Genomic DNA, 22,966 nt, shown 5'->3' on the forward strand with positions numbered 1-22,966 from the left:
GGTACGAGAGAAAAAGTCTGGTGGTGCTAGAGGGAGATTAAGGATGGATGCCAAATCAACTGTAAAATTATAGAAATCTACCATAGGATTGTATCAGGAGACCAATTTTATTTACATTGAGACTACCTATCTTTTAACTGGACCTCTGAGCTCTGGGCAGAGCCCACCCTGAATCCTGGTCTCCAAAAAGGGAAAATTATTACAAGGCTAGACCATGTGATGCTTTTACAGTGCACTTTTTAAAAAGGTATTTTTTTAAAGACATTTTTACATGTCTAAACTACAGTCTTCCTTGAAAACCCAAGAGTAGCTTCTGTTGCAATAGCTAGTCAAAAATATAATAAGTGAAAAAAATCAGGTAACACAATACAAACGCAAGCAGTTTAAGAGCTGAAATGAACTTGTCCGTTTACACTCTAGGGATTCCATAAGGAAAAAAGAAGTTTCTCCCCAAAAGGGAGCCTGGCACCTTCTCCATTTTCTTTAAGGAACCCCAGGCTATTACAAACTATTTTAGGTCTCTCATTCAGCAGACGGTGCAAGAGAAAGGAGAGACAGCAGAAGTAAATGAAGAAAACAGAATCCAGTCAACTGAGAAGAAAAAACCTTTTGCTCATAAAACAGACAAGTTCCTAGGAGAGAGAAAAAAAACAAAACAAAACATGAAGGTCTTTTAAATACAAACATGCACATAGACACATACACATTTCTTGGATGTTAGCTTTTAATTAAGCTGACTTTTAACCATTGATGTCCTTTAAAAAAAATCTTTTAAAATCTTATTACCATATTTCAGCTAGGACAAATTGCTGCTACTTCAGAAGTACGAAGTATCAAACCAGAAAAGGCTTAATTCAGGAACCAAACCCAGGCTGTCGTGGTAGGAAAAAAAGCAGAACCTTAGCTATGGAACTGCAGCATGGGCGACAGCCATTGCTCTTTCAGTTCGGCCTGGCTAGCAAATGGTGGCCTTGTTATGTAAATGAAGCCCCTTTAGTAGTCAAAATAAAAAATCTTTGCCTTTTTTTTTCTTTTGCTGGCCGTTTTCCCCCCAACCACACCACCTTTGTGTGTGTGGGAGGGTGGGAATTTAGCCACTTCAGAGGCCTCATTCCCCACAATTTGGAACTTCCCTTTGGATTTGATCAAGTCAGACAAAGTAGGTCAAACTCAATGGGAAAAAGACTGAAACAACAATAAAAACAGAAACAAATAAACAGTTAAGCAAAACAAATGATCGCACAACTTATATGATTACTGAGTGCTCTAATGGTAAGGAGAAATTAAGACCAGCTGGTTGTTAAACTTTAGCCAAGACAAAACCCCAATTCAGCTACTTACCTAGGGATGGGTCTCAGGCTGAAGACTGCTCACTACCATTCTAGAAGCAAGAAAAAAACTTGAACTTGTCTTCCCTGCTGGGAGTGAGCTCAAACTCCTTAAAGGAGTTACCTGTCTTCCATCATCATGAAAGCAGGAAATCTTGTCTTCCTTGCTGGAAGCAAGTAAAACTCAAAAAAAAAAAAAAAAAAAACCACACACACACACACACACAGGGAGTCGTACAGCAAAATAAACTTTTGATCTTGACCATATTTGGGAAGATCAGGAATTCTCTAGAGGAGATGCTTTCAGACCTCAGCAAATTGTCCTATTGGTTTGAGCCATAAAGTTAGCTCATGCTGGTACCAAACACCAATAGGAGATTTGTCAAAGGTAAGGGGCGTCTCCACTCAGAATCCCTTCGTGGTTACCCAAATGTGAACCTTGAAAATCTGAGACAGGTCTCAGTTAATTTAGAAAGTTTATTTTGCCGCAATTGAGGACACCCACCCATGACAGAGCATCAGGAGGTCCTGACCACATGTGCCCAAGATAGTCAGAGCACGGCTTGGTTTTATACATTTTAGGGAGACATAAGACATCAATCAATATGTGTAAGATGTACACTGGTTCCATCCAGAAAGGTGGAATAACTTGAAGCAGGGAAGGAGCTTGCAGACCACAGGTAGATGAGGTACAAACAGTTGCATTCTTTGAGTTTCTGATTAGCCTTTCCAAAGGAAGCAATCAGATGTGTATTTACCTCAGTGAGCAGAGGGATAACTTTGAACAGAATGGGAGGCAGAAAAGTCAAGCAGTTCCCAGCTTGACTTTTCCCTTTAACTTAGTGATTTGGAGGCCCCAAGATTTATTTTCCTTCTACATCACTGTGGGCAGCAGACTAGGAAAGCTTTGTAGGACTGGTGGGCAGTGTGAGAGCACAGTGGGTGGTAGTGGTCCTGGGCCCATGGTGGCAACCACCTGTGAGGCTGAGTAAACTCATTTCTCAACCTCCTCTAGCAGCCCCATTGGAGATACAGAGGAAGCAGACTAGCGATGCAACCCAGCCTGAAGTTTTGTCTAGTGAGTGTAATGGAATAAAAATGGGAAGGGTGCTGAGGAGACCAGCAAGAAAATGGTTGAAGAGATGGGGCACAGAAATTAAGCTGTATCAAAAAGGACGGAAAAGCAGAAAGGGACGATAGAGAGAGGGGATGTCTATGGGTTCGCGGTCCTGAAAAGGACAAATCACTGGTGCTTTGAGAAGAGAGAGAGTGAGAAAGCAGGAAGGCTGGAGGCTGTCATCCAAGAGGCGGACATCTGTAAACGTGATTCTAAGAGTCATCAGACCATGGGGGTGGCCAAAGGGAGTGCCTCTTCTCACCTCCTACTCGTAATTCCTTGTACTCAAGACAATAAGTTCCTGAAAAAGAAGTACCCATATTTAATTCATGTGTGTCTTCCTAGCAGTACTAAAAATATTATATGAAAGGTATCAAACCTTTGAGAATGTGTGATGCTAAATTGTTAAGGATGCTGGAAAACTCAGGACGTTCCTGAGCCTGAGCCTGTGGTGAGCCCAATGCGGGTCTCCATTTGGACAAAGGCCTCAGGGAACTGATGAGACCTAGGGACAGGGATGCATGCCTGAGCAGCATTCCCGATCCCCACTGCAGCTCAGGCCAGGTGACTGCTTTATGAGTAAACGTTACCAGGGAACACTTTGCAGTCTTCACACACATGCCCACCTGTGACCACTGATCACTGTAGCGTGACCACTGACATCAGAGATTCGATGGCAGCAATAAAGACAAGGCCATCCTCATTAGGAAGGAAAGGAAGGAGGAGGGAGGAGGGCAAAGGAATCTTTCCTGCTTGTCAACCACGTCCATCTCTGTTAGGTGATTTCCCATGTGTGACTTTGTTTATCTTTATAATTACTCTGAGAGTTAGGTCTTGATGTCCACATTTTGAACATGAGGACATCCAGCCAGGAAGTTGAGTAACCTCTGGGGATATAGCTGAGAGGGCAAAGCTATATCCAAGCCCCTCTTTGTTTTTTCTGGCTTATCCACTGAGTGCCCCCTGGAATCCACCAACCCATTTGTGGAGTGCATACTATAGGTAAGATGGCACAGGAAGAGTGGACGTGGGCGATTTTGTCACAGCTCTCCAGGAACTTACACACTGGTGAGGAGGGCCAGGTATGCTCCTGACCAGTCACAGTCAAAGCAACCTCCTACTAATCAAGGAGGCTTGGTACCTAGGGAATGCTATGTTGAAAGGTTCTTTTCTGGGTTTTAAAATGACGGGTCTATTTCCTTGTTCTTAAGAGTGCTTTTTTCTGACTAGAACTTAAAAGAAATTTTCAGGAAAATTTCCCTTTCTTGGCACAAAGTAAGCTTGAAATGAATCTCCAGGTGGCCTTGATACTTTAAAATATTGCCTCCTATAAAATCAACCTTTAGAAGAAGGAAGTCAAAGAACATGCTAGATTTCACAGAGGCTAATTCCTTGAAATCCAGTTGTCTACAGGACAATGTTGTCAAAGAAAAAAATGATTTGGCCAGGCGCAGTGGCTCATGCCTGTAATCCCAGCACTTTGGGAGGCTGAGATGGGCGGATCACCTGAGGTCAGGAGTTCAAGACTAGCCTGTCCAACATGGTAAAAACCCCGTCTCTACTAAAAATACAAAAAAAAAATTACCCAGGTATGGTGGTGGGCACCTGTAATCCCAGCTACACACGATGATGAGGCAGGAGAATCACTTGAACCCAGGAGGAGGAAGTTGCAGTGAGCCAAGTTCAAGCCACTGCACCCTAGCCTGGGCAACAGAGCAAGACTTCATCTCAAAAAAAAAAAAAAAACCAATGATACCTTTAAATTCATGGTAAGGAAGATTTTATTCAGAACCAGCACAGAAGATATAGGAACCACTGCAATGGGACTTTACGGCAGGGGAGAGAGATTGGACACAACTACATACACAGCATGGGCAAGGACATATTCATAGCCAGGAAGCAGAGCAAGGGTCAGTCGATGTGAAATTACTAAGAGGAAACATGAAAAAAAAGGGAGTTTCTGCCTAAACCCACCTAACAGGATCCTTGCTGAAGACAGGACAAGGTGATTGGACACAACCTTGGGGATGGTGGAGGATGGAGAATCCAGTGAGATTTTAAGGGTGATCAGATATTGAAGATAGAAGATTCTTGCTAAAAAAGGATTTTACAAGAAAGTGCACAAATGTGCCTGGGAGAAGGTTCAGGAGCCTGACTAAAATTTGGTCAAGCAGAGAATATTTGCCAAGGTAAGAGCTAAGTCTTCTGGCAAACAATAGATGCTAAGCCAGCAAGGGTGACATGTGCTCAGAGAAAGCACTGAGGGCTTATTTCCTTTTCCCCCAATCTCCACTCAGTGAAGTCTAGTCCCCTTGTCAATGTAACCATTAGTAAGAATGCAATCAGGCAGAGTCCCATCTCCTAGTGACAGGACTGACTAAGTTCTGCTGAAGAGAAGGCCTGGGGCTGACACTGAGATTTCAGAGTTCTAGGTTTCACCAAGAGTGCAGTGTAGTGCCAGCCCTCTCTCCATCTGAATGCCCATGCGGGCAGGAACAACTGCAGCTAGAAGTCCAGCACTTATGCTGGTGTCTGAGACCTGCCTGATCTGCTAACTAGTCTTGTCCCTCGGCTATAAACTGACCTTGGTAGCTGGCCAGAGAGATGAGCAAGAGATCTCTGATACCTTTAAGTCCCTGTGGAGTAGGATTCTGTTGGGGAAGGTCATTCTCTTGACTGAGCAGCAATTTCAGAAGGAAGTCTCATGCAGAAGTGAGAGAAGGTAGGGAATCCTGCCTAGTCAATTAGAGCAAAACAATCTACCGGGTGGGACCCAGGGATGTGATCCTCCCATCCAAAGGCACTCGACTAAATGACTCTAAAATACTTTCCAGGGCTCATGTTCCTTGAAGAATGGGAAGTAAAACTAAGACAGGAGCCAGCAAGTGAGGACTTGGAAGGAGATGGCTCATTCGATCAGCCTCCACTCAACAATTTTAATCATCCACACTGGCATGGGGACACAATATGAATAAGTTGACAGGGGCCTACTCTGATTAAGCAATGGGCTACTGCAGAGACCTGTCAGTCAAGAGTGGACAGGAGATGATTTCAGACAGTGAGAACAAAATTAACAAGAGTCATGTGCTAAAAGGTGGCTGGAACTAGGGAGGAGTTTAAGACTAGAGAGGTCTGGGGAGTTGTTTATTTTTCTTTTGTTTTTAAGACAGGGTCTTGTTTGGGCATGGTGGCTCATGCCTGTAGTCCCAGCACTTTGGAAGGCTGACGTGGAAAGATCTCTTGAGCCCAGGAGTTTGAGGCCACTCTGGGCAACATAGCAAGACACCATCTCTACAAAAAAATGTGCAGGTTGAGGTTGCAGTGAGCAGAGACACACTGTTGCACTCTAGCCTAGGTGACAGAGCAAGACCCTGTCTCAAAAAAAAAAACAAAAAAAAAAAAACCGGGTCTTGCTGCGTCATGCAGGCTGGAGTGTAATGGTGCAATCATGGCTCATTGCAGCCTGGAACTCCTGAGCTCAAGCGATTCTCCTACCTTGGCCTACCAACGTGCTAGGACTACAGGTGTGAGCCACCACACCTGGCCTCAGGAGAGATCTTAATAATGAAAGATTGCCTTGCATCCCTTAGGGGCAGGATTGACACATCCAATATCAGGCAGAAAGCCTGTGCTGAGTGGGGTGAACAAAGGGAAAGGCTGAGAGCTGGGAAGAGGGAGATGCAGTGCCAGCTAGGACAGGGCCTTTTAGGCTATGGGAGGCTCTCAGAGGAGACCCCACCTAAACTAACCCATGACATTGCAGTAGGGGCCTGTTGAAGTCATGGACTTCTACCTAAAAGCCAGAGAAATGGGAGGAGCCTTTCCTCTGAGGAGGGACTCTAGTCTGTAGGCATCTTGCCACCAAAGACATGGACAGGCCCTGGGGGAAGATGGTGGTAGCCCAGCTGGAGGAAAACCATCTGCCACCTGAACTAGCCCAGGGTGAGCCATCCAGGCACTCAGGGTGCACACCCATGTGTGCACACACAGAATCACACTCCTTCATATTATTCCTCAATTCGGGGGCCTCAACACCCATTTTTTATTTTTGGTTTTGTTTTTTTGCATGTTTACATTTTATTTATTTATTATTTTGTGACAGGGTACCACTCTGTTGCCCAGGCTGGAGCACAGTGCAGGGGTGCAATCATTATTGGATTGATGCAAAAGTAATCACGGTTTTTGTCATTAAAAGTTTTGCCATTACTTTTAATGGCAAAAACCATAATTACTTTTGCACCAACCTGATAGCTCACTGCAACCTCAAAATTCCTGGTCTCAAGGAATCCTCCTGCCTCAGCTTCCTGAATAGCTGGGACTACAGGCACATGCAATCCCACCTGGCTAATTTTTTTTTAAATTTTTTTGCAAAGATAGAAGTTCATTTTGTTGTCCAGGCTGGTTTCAAACTCTTGTCTTTGTGCCTCCCTCTGCTCTGTGCAAGACCTTCTGGATGCCCAGCTAATGAAGACTTCCAGCGAGAAGAAAGGTAAACATAGGTCCCTGAACAAGGGACCAGGGTTTATCGACCACAAACAGCATGCCCAGCTTCCATTGGCAGTCCTACAGGTTGCATTTGCCCCGAGTGTGTGTGGAAGGCCTCTCCCTAGCAGTAGGTTTATACATCAGCCACAGCATAGCATATTCTCTTAAATTGCGGACATTCACAAAAACTCCTTGAGGACAACTATCGTATCTTGTGTACTTTTGTTTCCCTTCCTCTGTGTACATGCGGGTGCACACACACACACACACACACACACACCCCTCAGACTGAATGCCTGGTGTGCTGAATGGATGAATGGCTAATGGAAGTCATTCTAAAAGCTACTTTCCTTGGCATACCATCACCTTTGATTTCATCTTTCTGGAACTCCTATGTTCCCAGATGAATTTGGAAAGCCCTCAGAAAACATTTCAAAATTGCTATATAGGAGAAATGGGAGTGTCTCTCTAGAAATTTACCTGCCACAGGTATTTCTGGTAAGACACAGGAAAGATGGCACCACCCATTCCTGGTTGGAGTGTCAATGCCTGTCACCTTCCTGTCCTATAAAACTTTACTAAAGGCACAGAATTCCCATGGAAGCAGGTGGACACCATTCTGCTTCCAGCCAGCCAGGGGAGCAAGGTGTGCCTTTGTGGCAGGAACTGCGCTTCTCTGCTCTCCCACTTTGAGGCCTCTGGGGCCAGCCTGCTGCCTCCTCATTGACAAGGCTGCTTACTGAGCAGTTCATTCTGAGTTGGACGTAGTGCTTCTGGTGAATCTCTACTTGCATTTAACCCAAAGATATTCTTTCCTAAGGAAATGCTTTCCTGTCGGGGGAGGTTAGCTCCAGATGGAAGTCATGAGGGATGGCATGATGGGCCTCATCCATTTGATTGGATGATATTTGCGGAGCACCACCATGAGCCAGTCATGGAGATGAGCAGTATATGCCAGCCCTGAAGCAGGTGCATTAACAGCAAGGAAGACTAGCAAACAAAGCACAATGAGGGAGGTTTCCTGAGGATGCTCAAGACTCACACAGCACAGAGGAAGAGCATCCACCACCCAGCTTGGGACAGGACTTGTCATAGAGAGGGTGAAGCATGAGCTGAGTCTTGAAAGACTAGAAATTAGCTAAACTACAAGGAGGAGAAGGAGTTTCCTGTCAGGAAGAACAGGTTATACAAAAGCACAGAGACTAGAAAGAATATCACATTCTAAGAACTGCAAATAGTCTGGAAAGGTTGTCATGTGGGGTAGGAGAGGAGGGCAGGGGATTCCAGGTGGGCCCAGCTTGCCACACTCAGGAGCTTGAACTTACCCACAAAGGAGGTGGGCAACCAGTAATGGGTTTTGTGCAAGGGCTTCATGTCACGAGATTTGCTTTTTCGAGATACTTCTGTGGCTGATGTGTGAGGAAGGGATGGATGAAGTTTCCATGGCAATCAGGAAAACCAATTAGCAGATGATTCAAATGGCCTAGGGGAAAAGGGAGGAGGACTTGAACTACCGTGCAGTAGTAGAAATGGAGAGAAATATCAGATCCCAGGCACTCAAGGAGCACTCAAACTGAGCCCTTCAAAGAACCTATGGTAGGTGATGGATGGATGGAGTGAGAGTCCTGGGGTAGCATTGTCTGGGAAAATACTTTCTGGTTGAAACAGGGAAGTGGGTCAGCAGAAATGAAGGGCTTCTACTTTTTACTTTAAATACTTTTATAATATTTGGAACTTTGAAAATGAGCAGATATATTAGCAAAAAGCCTAAAAGTTATATTTTTGAAATCCCTACTAGTTCTAACATACAACTTTCAGCTTGCACACACCATCAATTACCTTTGATAGCACATTTTTGGAACTATCATCCCAAATAACAGTCCTTGTAAATACCTATTTTGAAAAATGGGCCTTGTACAATAGCCTCATAGATGCTTCGTGGTAGATTTTCTAACATTCTAATGTCAGGGAGTGAAAGGAATCCTGTTAGAAGTTGGTAAATTCTGTAATCTCTATTCATGGTATTAAAGTTTTGCCTTCACACAAAAGTTTAACACCTTTACACAATCAGACTTCCTCATTTTACATTGCTCAGTGATTAGAGGAAATCAGCCACCCAGAGCCTGGATCCTAGACTTGACCAAGGCACCCAACAAATCCTGAGTGGCCTTGCTAAGAACTTCTTCTCCCAGAAGACAGAAAACTCAGTTCCAGCCAAGAAGGGGGAAGCAGTTGAAGAAGTGAAATTAACAAAGTCCTGGAAGGAAATGACCAAATCATCTTTGATTATGTAATAACCAGAGAGTAGAATACAGACATTTTGGGAGAGAAGCATTTTATCATAGCTTTTAGAAGAGAAGTATTTTTCAGCATCATAAGCACACAATTCCAAGCATAGATACCTTCAAGGGATTGTTTTTGACAGTTATGGCGAAGTCGTAAAGAAGAATAAAAGGACAAAGGAAATCCTCCAGCAACAAAGCTGCCACTTGTCAATGAGAAAGTGAACAGGAATAAGGAAGAAGCTCAGAAAAGGGAAGAGAGATCACTAAAAACGCTGATTTGGAAAGTCCCAGTGCTACCCTGAGAGGAGAAACAAATTCACACAGCACATCACCGCCAGAAGAAGAAAGGAGGGAAGATAGGGGAACAGAGAGTATCCCAATCCTAAAAGGACAATGTGGAAACACTTAGGGGCAGAGGTGAATCTGCCAGGCCAATGTAGTTTTGAATGTCATTCGATCACTGAGAATGAAAAAGGAGTCTGCCGATGGGCACTGTGTGGACAGGAGGAGACGGGGCAATAAACATTTGTAACAATTAAGAGTGAGAAATAAAGACCTAGTTTGGGTTCAATTGGCCCATATTTGAGACATAGTTCCACCATTTACTGTTTGTGTGGTCTTAAATAAGTTATTGTCTCAACCTCAGTTTTTGCATAGGTCAAATGGTTCATTATTATCTACTTTAAAGGTCATTATGAAGAGTTAATAAGATAATGAGGAAAAAAGGTACCTGGCACTTAGTAGGTGCTCAATAAAGGATGGCTTTTTTTTAAGTATTGCTTCTAAATTTGTATGTAAGGAAAAAATGATATAATACAATGATATAGGACAGGGGCTCGCAGGAGGAGCCCTAATGATTGTCTGGTGGGATCTAGTGGGACCACAGAGATGAAGACATGAATAGCTATTTGAATGTGAACAGCAGATGAAGAAATCAAGGCTAGGAGGGATGAAGTGACTCATCCAATGTCACAGTGTGGTTGAAGCAGCACTAGTATCCAGGTTTCATGAGCCCCTGATGCTTTCACTCAAGGGAAATTTTGGAGCCACGGGGCAATACCCCCTGACGTAACAGTCTCCACAGTTCTGCCATGTCTCATCCTGGCCCTGTAACCTGGACCCAAACCTGCTATCATCCCATCCATCTCAGGAAGTGAAACCTCTTATGTCAAACAGACAGGTTGTGCAATGTGTGTATCAGATCCTGTCTTCCCAAGGAGACCGCTCAGGCCACAGCACTTCCTTCTGATCCCCAATGGGCAGAAAATATCTCACTATAGACATAATTGGCACTAAGGGAGGGAGTGGAAGAGTGATGATGATGTAGATGGTGATGTAGCCTCATGGAAGTGGAACAAGCAGAGGTGGGGAGCTGGAAATGCCAGGATGCTCCAGCTTTTGGGGAATTATTCAACTCTTGAGTCACTAAAGCCTTTCTCAGCTGCAAGTTCCTTTTCACCCTGGCAGGTCATTCTTCCAAGACAGGGGACTGACATTTATTCAAAGCAGCAAGTGCCCTGGTACCATCTTGTGTCTCATCATGGGCTTCCCAGCCAGTTATCAAGGTTGATCTCATCTCATTGGTCTTCAATCATTTTGAACAAGAAGACAAGCAAAATAATCATGGGTTAGTTATTATATAATCGTGTGTACATGTAGTGATGTCTATTCTTTGCAGTGAGCTGTTCGTTCCTTGTTCACCCTCTTGTTTAGAATGGAACTAAACAATCTGCCCCCACCATTTTCCCCAAGCCCCATCTCATTCTTGGCACTGGCTTCCAACATTGTTCTTATGAGTCTCATTTTCTTTTATCATTTCCATAAATCCCTCTGGGATCTTAAAGTATGAAATGTGTTGTGTGTACCCACACCTGTCTCTGTGGATATTTCTCTCCTTTCCCTTCTGCTTCTGGGATTTTTTGGGTATAGGCACTATGATTTTTAGCATATTGCATCCACTTCCTTTTATGGCATCATCTTCAATGGACCTCTTCTCCCTCTTGGATCCAGGTTCTCAGACTGGGGACATGCAGGGTCCAATAGACATTCCATTCTCCTCCCTGGTGTAGAACAAGGAGGGCTTAGATATATGAGCAGGTGGCTGGGGCTGGTGAGCTATGTGGTCTCCAGTGACTTTTCCCTGATGTCTGAGTTGTTATGCCAGTTCTGGGAGGCCAATAAGACCTTGTCTTTCCTTTGGATCCATCGAAAAAGCCCCTGTGTGGATAAGATGGATGGCAGGACTTTCCTACTCTATGTCTTTTCTCATACCTAATGGGTATAAGAGAGGGGACCACAAACAGAGGGGGCTCTGGTACCACTTATCCAGTGTCTGGAAACATTTTCTGTAAAGGGCCAGATAATAAATATTTCAGGTACAACTACTCAACCTTGCATTGTTTCAGAAAAGCAGTCAGATAATATATAAATGAATGGGTGTCCTGGATGCTACAATTGGAAGATGGAGAAGTAGAAGCTCAAGGTTTCTGACCTGTATCCCAAGTCCCAGAAGTAGAATGGACTAACTCAGAGTTGATGCTCCGGTCCCTTGCATATCTCCCTTCCTGTCACTGGCTTTGATCCTCCTTTGCTCAGCTTATAATCACATCAACAGACCAAAGACATCTCTGTGTTCTGTCAGGAGAGTCCACAGAGCCACCAGCCCTCCAGACCCTGCTGGTTGCTGCATAAAGACTCTGAGGAAGGATTTCAGGCTGCCGTGATCATGCAATGAATGCATGAGTGCACCACTGCACTCCAGCCTGGGGAAAAAGCTAGATCCTGTCTAGGAGAGAGAGAGAGAGAAAGAGGAAGAGAGAGAGAGAGAAGGGAGGGAGAGACAGAGAAAAAGAGAGAGAGGGAGGGAGGGAGAAAGAAGGAGAGAGAGAAAAGAAAAGAAAAGAAAAGAAAAGAAAAGAAAAGAAAAGAAAGAGAAAGAAAGAAAGAAAGAAAGAAAGAAAGAAAGAAAGAAAGAAAGAAAGAAAGAAAGAGAAAGAAAGAAAGAAAGAAAGAAAGAGAAAGACAGAAAGACAGACAGACAGACAGAAAGACAGAAAGAAAGACAGACAGAAAGAAAGAAAGAAAGAAAGAAAGAAAGAAAGAAAGAAAGAAAGACAGACAGACAGACAGACAGACAGAAAGAAAGAAAGAAAGAAAGAAAGAAAGAAAGAAAGAAAGAAAGAAAGAAAGAAAGAGAAAGAAAGAAAGAAGAAAGAAAGGAAGAAAGAAAAGAGACTCTGAGAAAGGTGGCAGTTCCTACAACGGGGGAACCAGTGGTTAATTTGCAAAGTGGATCCTGTGGTGGCAAAACAGAGGAGTCCCCTAGGCCACCCAGACAGGGTCTTTAGCTATCTGCAGGACCAGATACCAAATTTCATTAGGGCTCAGTGTTAGGAATGGATTATTGCTTATCGAATTCACAGGAAACTAACATGTTGAACAGCTTTTAGATTTCCTGTGGAAAATACAACTTTCTAAAGACGGAGTTCTTGTGACTGCCTCCTGATATCAAGATACTGGGAGCCAAATTAAAACTCAGAAGGCTGCTTGGTGAGCAAGTCCATGAAATGCTCTTTGTCCCACAGTAGAGCCTATTTCCCTCGTGCCTCAAATACTTGCACAAGGGCTCACTCCCTTGGATAAAGCAGAGCGAGCACGATACCTGGCACATACTAATTTGAATAAAAATGCTGTCAAATTCCCATTCACCCATTCAAGCAGCAAACTCTACCACCTGAATGTACCTGCCAGGCACTGTGCTAGACTTGGCTCAAAAAGATTTCATAGCTTCCCGGAACAGCCAGAACAGGGAGCAAGGTTTCAATTCAGTGCTGTAAGTGCTATAAGAAGTGTTACAGGCCGGGCGCAGTGGCTCATGCCTGTAATCCCAACACTTTGGGAGACTGAAGCGGGCGGATCACAAGGTCAGGAGATCGAGACCATCCTGGCTAACATGGTGAAACCCCGTCTCTACTAAAAACACGAAAAATTAGCCGGGTGTGGTGGCGGGTGCCCGTAGTCCCAGTTGCTGGGGAGGCTGAGGCAGGAGAATGGCGTGAACCCAGGAGGCCGAGCTTGCAGTGAGCCAAGATCACGCCACTCCACTCCAGTGTGGGCGACAGAGTGAGACTCTGTCTCAGAAAAAAAAGAAAAAAAGAAAAAAAAGAAGTGTTACAATGCAGACCTGTCAAAGAGGCTAAGGAGGGTGTTCCTAGACTCCAGGCACTGTTCATAACCTAGACTCTCGTTCATTCTACAAATGGAAGGCTCCCCTGGGCAGTACCCTGGAGCAGGCACTTTGCTGGTGTCTCGGTTAAAGAGAAACTGATAACTCTTGGTATTACCAAGAGAGAGAGTCTCAGATGGATATTCTTACAGAGACAATATTCCACTTTTCAGAGTTCACCAAAAAATCATTTTAGGCAGAGATCATCTGGCACTGATCTGGTTTATCCATGAGATTGGCTAGGGTAACAGCACCTGGTCTTGCAGGGTTGTGTGAGCTTATCTCCAGGGTTGCCCCAACTCTGTCAGGAGCCTGAACCCTGCATACCGTATGTTCCCTGCCCCATCCAAGAAAGGTCAAGGGTCTCCCCAGAGGCTCCTGCAATTGACAGAGAGCTCCTGAGGCAGAGAACAGCACCCAAGGTAGAGACCCATACCCTCAATCCAGACAGGGAGGGCTACTGCCCCTTCACTGTACCCATTTATCCATCTCTAAGTGGGAACATTCCTAAACTTAAGTACAAAGAAGTGAATGAAGAAAAGTATTTGCATGTATAAATCTGTGTGTCTTCCACTTTGTCCCAGATGTGCTAAATTTAAACATTCTTCTAACCTAGGAAAATCCAGTATTTTAATGTGGACATCAACTGCACAATGGCTGTCAGAAAAACAATGCGTATTTGCATAGTGATACATTTGCAAAATGTGTCATAGTTTGCTCCTTGCCCTTCCATGAACCAGAGAATTATTTCAGTTTATTAGTCCCCTCCCCTAGAAGCTTCCACCAATACTCTTTTCTTTTCCCCTTTCCTTTAACTTGATTGTGAAATCAGGTATTCAACAGAGAAATTTCTCAGACCCCTACTTCTGCTTTTGAAAGCCATAAAACAGCAAGGGAGAAACTGGCAGACAGCAAACCTCTTCGAGGCAGAAGGCACAACAGACTGCTCTGGGATTCTCCTCAGCAATCTTCATTGCTCAAGTATGACTTTAATTCTTCCTTACAACTAGGTGCTAAGGGAGTCTCTCTGTCTCTCTCCCTCTTTGTGTGTATCTCTCTCTCTCTCTCTCTCTCTCTCTCGCCCCCCCCCACCCCCCCATCCTCCCTCTTTTCCTCCCTCCCTCTCTGCCTCCCTCTCTCAGCGTTTTGCAAAAATGCCAGGTGTAATATAATGCTTATGACTGGGGAAATATTCTGGGAATGAATACTGCTTATCTAGCAGTTGACACCCTAAAGGTTAGCGTCGAAACCTCTGCTCCAGCTCTCCTAGCAAATACATTGCTAGCTGGGGTTTGGTTTAGTAAATGCTTTTCTCTACACCCAAAGGACTTCTCTTTCACACATTCATTCATTCATTCAGAGATCACTTATTTGCATGCCTGCCATGTACTGGATGCTGAGAGAAATCACACGTGAACGTAGCCGTCATGGGGAAGTCACTCATTTTCTCCTTTTTACACAGGTGTCTGAAGTAGCCATGGCAGAAGTACCTGAACTCACCAGTGAAATGATGGCTTACTACAGGTCAGTGGGGACACTGAGACAAGTAACATGAGCAGAGCTCCTCTTTCAAGAGTAGAGTGTTATCTGTGCTTGGAGACAAGATTTTCCCCCTAAATTGCCTCTTTCAGTGGCAAACAGGGTTCCAAGTAAACCTGGTTGAAACACTACTTTCCCATTACAAGTCCCTCCAGCCTTGGGGTCTGGAGGCTATCCAGAAGTGTTGTTGCAAGGGCCTCCTGCACAGGCAAATGGGGAGAAAAGATTCCAAGCTGACAATACAAGGAATCCCTTTGCAAAGTGTGGCTTGGAGGGAGAGGGAGAGCTCAGATTTTAGCTGACTCTGCTGGGCTAGAAGTTAGGCCTCAAGATCCAACAGGGAGCACCCAGGGTGCCCACCTGCCAGGCCTAGCATCTGCCTTCTAGACTGTTCTGCGCATATCACTGTGGAACTTGCCAGGTGTTTTCAGCTTTGAGAGACAGGCTGTTTGCAGTTTCTTATGAACAGTCAAGTCTTGTACACAGGGAAGGAAAAATAAACCTGTTTAGAATACATAATTGAGACATGTCCCTGTTTTTATTACAGTGGCAACGAGGATGACTTGTTCTTTGAAGTCGATGGCCCTAAACAGATGAAGGTAAGACTGTGGGTTTAGCTCCCAACCCAACGAAGGGCTCTAACACAGGGAAAGCTCAAAGAAAAGTGTGCCGAGCCACTTTGATGCCATGGCATTTTGTTTTAGAACAACTTTAACCTCTTCCAGTGAGACACAGGATGCACCACCTGCTGACGGCCACCTGGTCACCATATCATCATAGTCACTCACTAACGGTGGTGGTGGTGGCCACACTTGGTGGTGACAGGGAAGGAGTAGTGATAAGGTTTCCCATTTCGTAGTAGGAAGACAGCCAGGTCTTCAACACAAATTTGATTCTCCTTTTAGGAGATGGGTTCAGCCTATGCCAAAAACTTGAGTTAAACTCTGAAATCAAGAGATGATCTTGAGAACTAACATATGTCTACCCCTTTTAAGTAGAATAGTTTTTTGCTCCATGGGGTGAAGCTTATAGCAACAAGACATAGATGATGTAAAAAAAAAGATTAATTGAGACTTGAAAGAAAACCATTCACTTGCTGTGTGACCTTGACAAGTCATTTTACCCTCTTTGGACCTCACCTGAAAAATAAAGGGCTGAGCTGGATGATCTCTGAGATGCCAGCATCCAACAACCTTCAGTTCTGAAATATTTTCAGTTGTAGCTAAGGGCATTTGGGCAGCAAATGAGCATTTTTCAGACTCATCCTTACAGACAGCCATGTTATATTCCTGCCATCCCTTCTGTTTTATATGATGCTCAGTAACCTTTCTAGGTGGCCCAGCCATCAGCCTATATAGGGCAGTTGTGCAGGTTAGGAGGCAGCCACTTTTCTCTGGCTTTATTTTATTCCAGTTTGTGACAGCCTCCCCCAGCCTCATAATCCAGTCCTCAGTCTTGTTAAAAACACATTTCTTTAAAAGTCCTAAGACTGGCATAACTGGTTGGCTCCAGCTGTAGGAGGAGCCCATTGGCTTGTCTTCCTGGCCTTTGCCCCCATTGCCTTTTCCAGCAGCTTGGCTCTGCTCCAGGCAGGAAATTCTCTCCTGCTCACTTCCTTTTGTGCACTTAGAGGTCTCTTTAACTGTCTTTCAAGCCTTTGAACCATTATCATGCCTTGAGGCAACCTCAGTTAAGACTTAATACTGAGCTTCTCTGAATAAGAGGAAAGTGGTAATATTTCACAAAAAGTAACTACTCTCACAGGATTTGCAGAATGCCTATGAGACAGTGTTATGAAAAAGAAAAAAAAAGGAATGGCGTAGAAAAATTGAATACTTGCTGAGTGAGCATAGGTGAATGGAAAATGTTATGGTCATCAGCATGATAAAGCAAATCATTGTGTGACAGCAATAGGGATACAAAAAGATATAGAAAAGGTACACATGTATGGTGTAGGTGGGGCGTGTACAAAAAAGATGAACAAGGTAGAAATGGGATTTATTCTAAAAGAATAGCCTGTAAGGTGAGAGAAAGCTCACATTCTAGTCCTGAGTCTGCCTCTAACCTGCCATGTGCTCTTGAGTACACCCTTAATCTCCTTGAGCTTCAGAGAGGGATAATCTTTTTATTTTATTTTATTATTTTTATTTTATTTTATTTTATGACACGGAGTCTCACTCTGTTGCCCAGGCTGGAGGGCAATGGTACAATCTCGGCTTACTGCAAACTCCGCCTCCCAAGTTCAAGCGATTCTCGTGCCTCAGTCTCTTGAATAGTTGGGATTACAGGTGTGCCCCACCACACCCAGCTAATTTTTGTATTTTTAGTAGAGAAGGGGTTTCACCATGTTGGCCAGGCTGGTTTTGAACTCCTGACCTCAAATGATTCGCCCACCTTGGCCTCCCAAAGTGCTCGGATTACAGGCATGAGCCACCACGCCTGACCCAGAGAGGGATGATCTTTAGAAGCTCAGGATTCTATCAATCCCCTTCCTCCTCTCTGAGCTTTGTCCTCTCTGATGTCAAAGCATGGTTCCTGGCAGGACCACCTCACCAGGTTCCCTCCCTCACTCTCTCTGCAGTGCTCCTTCCAGGATCTAGACCTCTGCCCTCTGGATGGTGGCATCCAGCTACAAATCTCCCACGAGCACTACAACAAGGGCTTCCGGCAGGCCGTGTCAGTTGTTGTAGCCATGGAGAAGCTAAGGAAGATGCTGGTTCCCTGCCCACAGACCTTCCAGGACAATGACCTGAGCACCTTGATTCCCTTCATCTTTGAAGAAGGTACTTAGCCAAGAGCAGGCAGTAGATCTCCACTTGTGTCCTCTTGGAAGTCATCATGCACCAGCCAACTCAATTCCCCCAGAGCCGAAGCCCTTTAAAGGTAGAAGGCCCAGCAGGGAGAAAAAACAAAGAAGGCTGGAAACCAAAGCAATCATCTATTTAGTGGAAACTATTATTAAAGAAGATCTTGATTGCTACTGACATTTGCAACTCCCTCACTCTTTCTCAGGGGCCTTTCACTTACATTGTCACCACGATGTTCAGATGTTGGTAACCTCCCTGTGGGCTAGTGTTATGACCATCACCATTTTACCTGAGTAGCTCTGTTGCTTGTCCACAGTGAGCAGTAAAAGAGCTGAAGCTGGAACCCATGTCTAATAGTGTCAGGTCCAGTGTTCTTAGTCACCCCACTCCCAGCTTCATCTTCACCAGTGTGGTCATCAGACTTTGACTATATATGCTCAGGTGTCCTCCAAGAAATCAATTCTGCTGCCTCACTTCACGAGGCCTGCCCTTCTGATTTTATACCTAAGCAACATGTGCTCCACATTTCAGAACCTATCTTCCTCGACACAAGCAATAACGACGCTTGTGTGCATGATGCACCTGTACGATCACTGCACTGCACACTCCGGGATGCACAGCTAAAAAGCTTGGTGATGTCTGGTCCATATGAACTGAAAGCTCTCCACCTCCAGGGACAGGATCTGGAGCAACAAGGTAAATGGAAACATCCTGGTTTCCCTGCCTGGCCTCCTGGCAGCTTGCTAACTCTCCATGTTTTAAACAAAGTAGAAAGTGAATTTAAGGCAAATGATCAACACAAGTGAAAACAAACATTAAAAAAGAATATACAAACTTTGGTCCTAGAAATGGCACATTTGATTGCACTGGCCAGTGCATTTGTCAACAGGAGTGCGACCCTGAGAAATTAGACGGCTCAAGCACTCCCAGGACCATGTCCACCCAAGTCTCTTGGGCATAGTGCAATGTCAATTCTTCCACAATATGGTGTCATTTGATGGACAAGGCCTAACTGCCTGTGGGTTCTCTCTTCCTGTTGTTGAGGCTGAAACAAGAGTGCTGGAGCGATAATGTGTCCATCCCCCTCCCCAGCCTTGCCCCCTTGCCCCAACATCCGTCCCACCCAATGCCAGGTGGTTCCTTGTAGGGAAATTTTACTGCCCAGCCGGAACTTATATCTCTCCGCTATAACTGGCAAATGTTTCAAGTGCGGTGAGCCCATCATGAGCTGTGGTGATCTTCCTGGCATCGTGCCACAGTAGCCAAAGCCTGTGCACAGGAGTGTGGGCAACTAAGGCTGCTGACCTTGAAAGGCAGCCTCACTCAGGGCGAAGCTATTTGCTCTCAGCCAGGCCAAGAAAATCCTGTTTCTTTGGAATCGGGTAGTAAGAGTGATCCCAGGGCCTCCAACTGACACTGCTGTGACTGAGGAAGATCAAAATGAGTGTCTCTCTTTGGAGCCACTTTCCCAGCTCAGCCTCTCCTCTCCCAGTTTCTTCCCACGGGCTACTCTCTGTTCCTGAAACAGTTCTGGTGCCTGATTTCCGGCAGAAGTACAGCTTCACCTCTTTCCTTGCCTTCCACATTGATCAAGTCGTACAGCTCCTGTGGATGCGCACATTGCCAGCCAGTGACACAATGGCTTCCTTCCTTCCTTCCTTCAGCATTTAAGACGCAGACCCTCTTTCATTCTCCATTTGCACTTCTATGAGGCTCTGAGAAACCCTCAGGCCTTTGAGGGGAAACCCTAAATCAATGAAATGACCCTGCTACTATCTGTGAGAAGTCAAGTTATCCTGTCTCTTAGGCCAAGGAACCTCACTGTGGGTTCCCACAGAGGATACCAAATTACATGTGTCCTACTCATGGGGCCCAGGGGTTGGGCCCTGCACTGCTGTGTCCCTAACCACAAGACCCCCTTCTTTCTTCAGTGGTGTTCTCCATGTCCTTTGTACAAGGAGAAGAAAGTAATGACAAAGTACCTGTGGCCTTGGGCCTCAAGGCAAAGAACCTGTACCTGTCCTGCGTGTTGAAAGATGATAAGCCCACTCTACAGCTGGAGGTAAGTGAATGCTATGGAATGAAGCCCTTCTCAGTCTCCAGCTATCACTTATAACCACCTTCTATCACTCACAACCACCTTCTCCCCGCCCCCATCCCTAGGAAAAGCTGGGAACAGGTCTATTTGACAATGTTGCATTAATGTAAATAAATTTAACATAATTTTTAAGTGCATGCAACTTTCAATCCTGCTGCAGAAAATTAAATCATTTTTCTGATGTTATTGTATCCTACCATAGTTATGACCCCAACAGATTATATATTGTTAGGGCTGCTCTCATTTGACAGACACTTTGGGAAATAAATGACTTAAAGGATCCCATTATCACGTCCACTCCACTCCCAAAATCACCACCACTATCACCTCCAGCTTTCCCAGCAAAAGCTACATTTCCAAGTTGATGTCATTCTAGGACCATAGGGAAAAATACAGTAAAAAGCCCCTGGAAAATAGGTACTTCAAGAAGCTCTAGCCTAATTTTCACTTAAAAAAAAAATTCACCTACATTATGCTCCTCAGCATTTGGCACTAAGCTTTAGAAAAGAAGAAGAGCTCTTTTAGTAACCACACAGAAAGTTGGGGGCCCAGTTCTAACTCAGGAGTCTGGCTCCTGATCCTGTGACCCACTCATCAGTTTCCTCTCTGGCCAACCCAAAGAACATCTTTCCCATGGCATCTTTGTCCCTTGCCTCACAAAAATTCTTCTTTCTCTTTTGCTGCAGAGTGTAGATCCCAAAAATTACCCAAAGAAGAAGATGGAAAAGCGATTTGTCTTCAACAAGATAGAAATCAATAACAAGCTGGAATTTGAGTCTGCCCAATTCCCCAACTGGTACATCAGCACCTCTCAAGCAGAAAACATGCCCGTCTTCCTGGGAGGGACCAGAGGTGGCCAGGATATAACTGACTTCACCATGCAATTTGTGTCTTGAGAGCTGTACCCAGAAGGTCCTGTGCTGAATGTCGACTCAATCCATAGGACTGGCAGAAAGGGAACAGAAAGGTTTTGAGTGTGGCTATAGCCTGGACTTTCCTGTTGTCTACACCAGTGCCCAACTGCCTGCCTTAGGATAGTGCTAAGAAGATCTCCTGTCCATCAGCCAGGACAGTCAGCTCCCTCCTTTCAGGGCCAATCCTCAGCCCCTTTGTTGAGCCAGGCCTCTCTTACCTCTCCCACTCACTTAAGCCCACCTGACAGAAACCATGGCCACATTTGGTTCTAAGAAACCCTCTGTTCTTTGCTCCCACATTCTGATGAGCAACTGCTTCCCTATTTATTTATTTGTTTATTTTATTGATTGTTCTATTTAATTTATTCAAGGGGGGCAAGAAGTAGCAGTGTCTGTAATAGAGCCCAGTTTTTATAGCTATTCAATTCAACCTGGACTGGTGAGCTCTCTTTAAATCAAGTCCTTTAATTAAGACTGAAAATATATAAGTTTAGATTATTTAAATGGGAATATTTATAAATGAGCAAATATGACCATACTATTCAATGGTTCTGAAATAAACTTCATTGTAAAAAAAAAAAAAAGGTATTTCCTGATCATTGACTCGTCTTGGATTTGACCCTGAACAGTAAAGATAAACAGGGCTGTGAGAGTTCTTGGGGGACTAGAAGCCCACTCCCTATTGCTGAGTGCTGCAAAGTACCTAGAAACATCCTTGGCCACCGAAGACTATCCTCCTCACCCATCCCCTTTATTTCTGGTGTTCAACAAAAGGATATTCAGTGCACATCTGGAACAGGATCAGCTGAAGCACTGCAGGGAGTCAGGATTGGTAGTAACAGCTACCAGTGGTTTCTCTGTCAATGCACCAACCATCTGTTGAGCAAGCGCTATGTACTAGGAGCTGGGAGTGCAGAGACAAGAAGGGTAACAAGTTCCTCCTCAGGAGAGGTAGATAGGTACAAGCAAAAACAAGGCAACATGACAAGTAGAGTCAGATAAAATACAAAAGGAGTATCCAGGAAGGAGTGAGGAGAGTGACATAAGAATCTTGCCTAAAGGGATAAACAGAAAATTTCCCCACACGGGCCGGGCAAAGTGGCTTACGTCTGTAATCCCAGCACTTTGGGTGGCAGAGGCAGGAAGATCACTTGAGCCCAGGAGTTCAAGACCAGCCTGGACAACATAGTGAGACCCCCATCTCTACAAAAATAAATAAATAAAACAATCAGCCAGGCATGCTGGCATGCACCTGTAGTCCTAGCTAGTTGGGAAGCTGACACTAGAGGACTGCTTGAGCCCAGAAGTTCAAGACTGCAGTGAGCTATGATCATACCATTGCACTCCAGCCTGGGTGACAGAGACCCCATCTCTAAAAAATATTTCCAGATAGAAAAGAAAAGAAAACAAAAGGCCCTCAGGTAGAAGAACCAGCATGAACAAGGACATGGGGGTATAAGAATGAATGATGGAAAAAGTACACTTTCAGAATTCCAGGAATCACCAGAAGCAAAGTCAAAGCACAAAACGAGCCAGGGGAAAAGTATTCGCAACTCACATCCTAGGTAAAGAGACAATTTGCTTCACATGTAAAGAACTGCCTCAAAACATTAGGAAAAAAAGAACAAAACTCCAGCAAAATAAGAGGCAAGGGATCTTAACAGTCTGTTCACAGAAAAGAAAATACTATTTGATCTTGGGCAGAGTAAAACAATTTGATCTCGGGCAGAAAAAAACCAATGCTTAACACTGTAATAAGAAAGTCAAATTAAAAGCACTTTGAGATACTAATATTTTCCCATCAGATTGACAAAGATCAAAAGTTTAACAGGAGACCTTGTTGGTTAAACTGCCAGGAAATCCCTGCTGTTAAATATTACATGTGGGACTATAAATTGATGTGACCCTTACAGAACAAAATTTGCTAAATATGAAAATCACAAGTGCACTTCCCCTTTGATCCAGCAATTTCATTCCTGGAGATTTATCCTACAGATGGACATAACCCATGTGAAATGAAAAATGATCAAAATTATTCATTGCACATCATTTGTAATAGGAAAAATTGGAAGTAACCCAAGTGTCCATCAACAAGAGACTGGCTAAATGAAGTAAAGGACATAGAATACTAGGCAGCTATAGAAAAGAATGAGAAAGCACTCTGGTAT

General features: G+C 44.4%; 1 protein-coding gene and 1 long non-coding RNA gene across 6 annotated transcripts in view; one reads left to right on the top strand and one right to left on the bottom strand.

The window, feature by feature from the left end:
• IL1B (interleukin 1 beta) overlaps positions 1–21,367 on the top strand; it is a 29,157-nt gene extending 7,790 nt beyond the window's left edge. For 2 of the 4 annotated variants that reach the window (XM_037994301.2, XM_008008409.3), the window contains exons 2-8: positions 14,273–14,421; positions 14,903–14,964; positions 15,527–15,578; positions 17,561–17,762; positions 18,318–18,482; positions 19,718–19,848; positions 20,571–21,367. In XM_037994301.2, the coding sequence (XP_037850229.1) occupies positions 14,918–14,964; positions 15,527–15,578; positions 17,561–17,762; positions 18,318–18,482; positions 19,718–19,848; positions 20,571–20,780 (807 nt within the window). In that variant the 5' untranslated portion in view covers positions 14,273–14,421; positions 14,903–14,917 and the 3' untranslated portion in view covers positions 20,781–21,367. The remainder of the gene's footprint in view (positions 1–14,272; positions 14,422–14,902; positions 14,965–15,526; positions 15,579–17,560; positions 17,763–18,317; positions 18,483–19,717; positions 19,849–20,570) is intronic. The other 2 variants (XM_037994302.2, XM_073023151.1) reach the window with 1 other exon arrangement.
• Positions 1–22,966, bottom strand: part of LOC119622399 (uncharacterized) — a 104,100-nt gene that overhangs the window by 18,404 nt on the left and 62,730 nt on the right. For both annotated transcript variants that reach the window (XR_012095400.1, XR_005239027.2), the window contains exons 3-4: positions 8,256–8,413; positions 1,342–1,381 (exon numbers count right to left, since the gene is read on the bottom strand). This is a non-coding gene — a long non-coding RNA (uncharacterized lncRNA). The remainder of the gene's footprint in view (positions 1–1,341; positions 1,382–8,255; positions 8,414–22,966) is intronic.

This window comes from Chlorocebus sabaeus, chromosome 14, assembly GCF_047675955.1.
Source record: "Chlorocebus sabaeus isolate Y175 chromosome 14, mChlSab1.0.hap1, whole genome shotgun sequence".
NCBI lineage: Eukaryota > Metazoa > Chordata > Mammalia > Primates > Cercopithecidae > Chlorocebus > Chlorocebus sabaeus.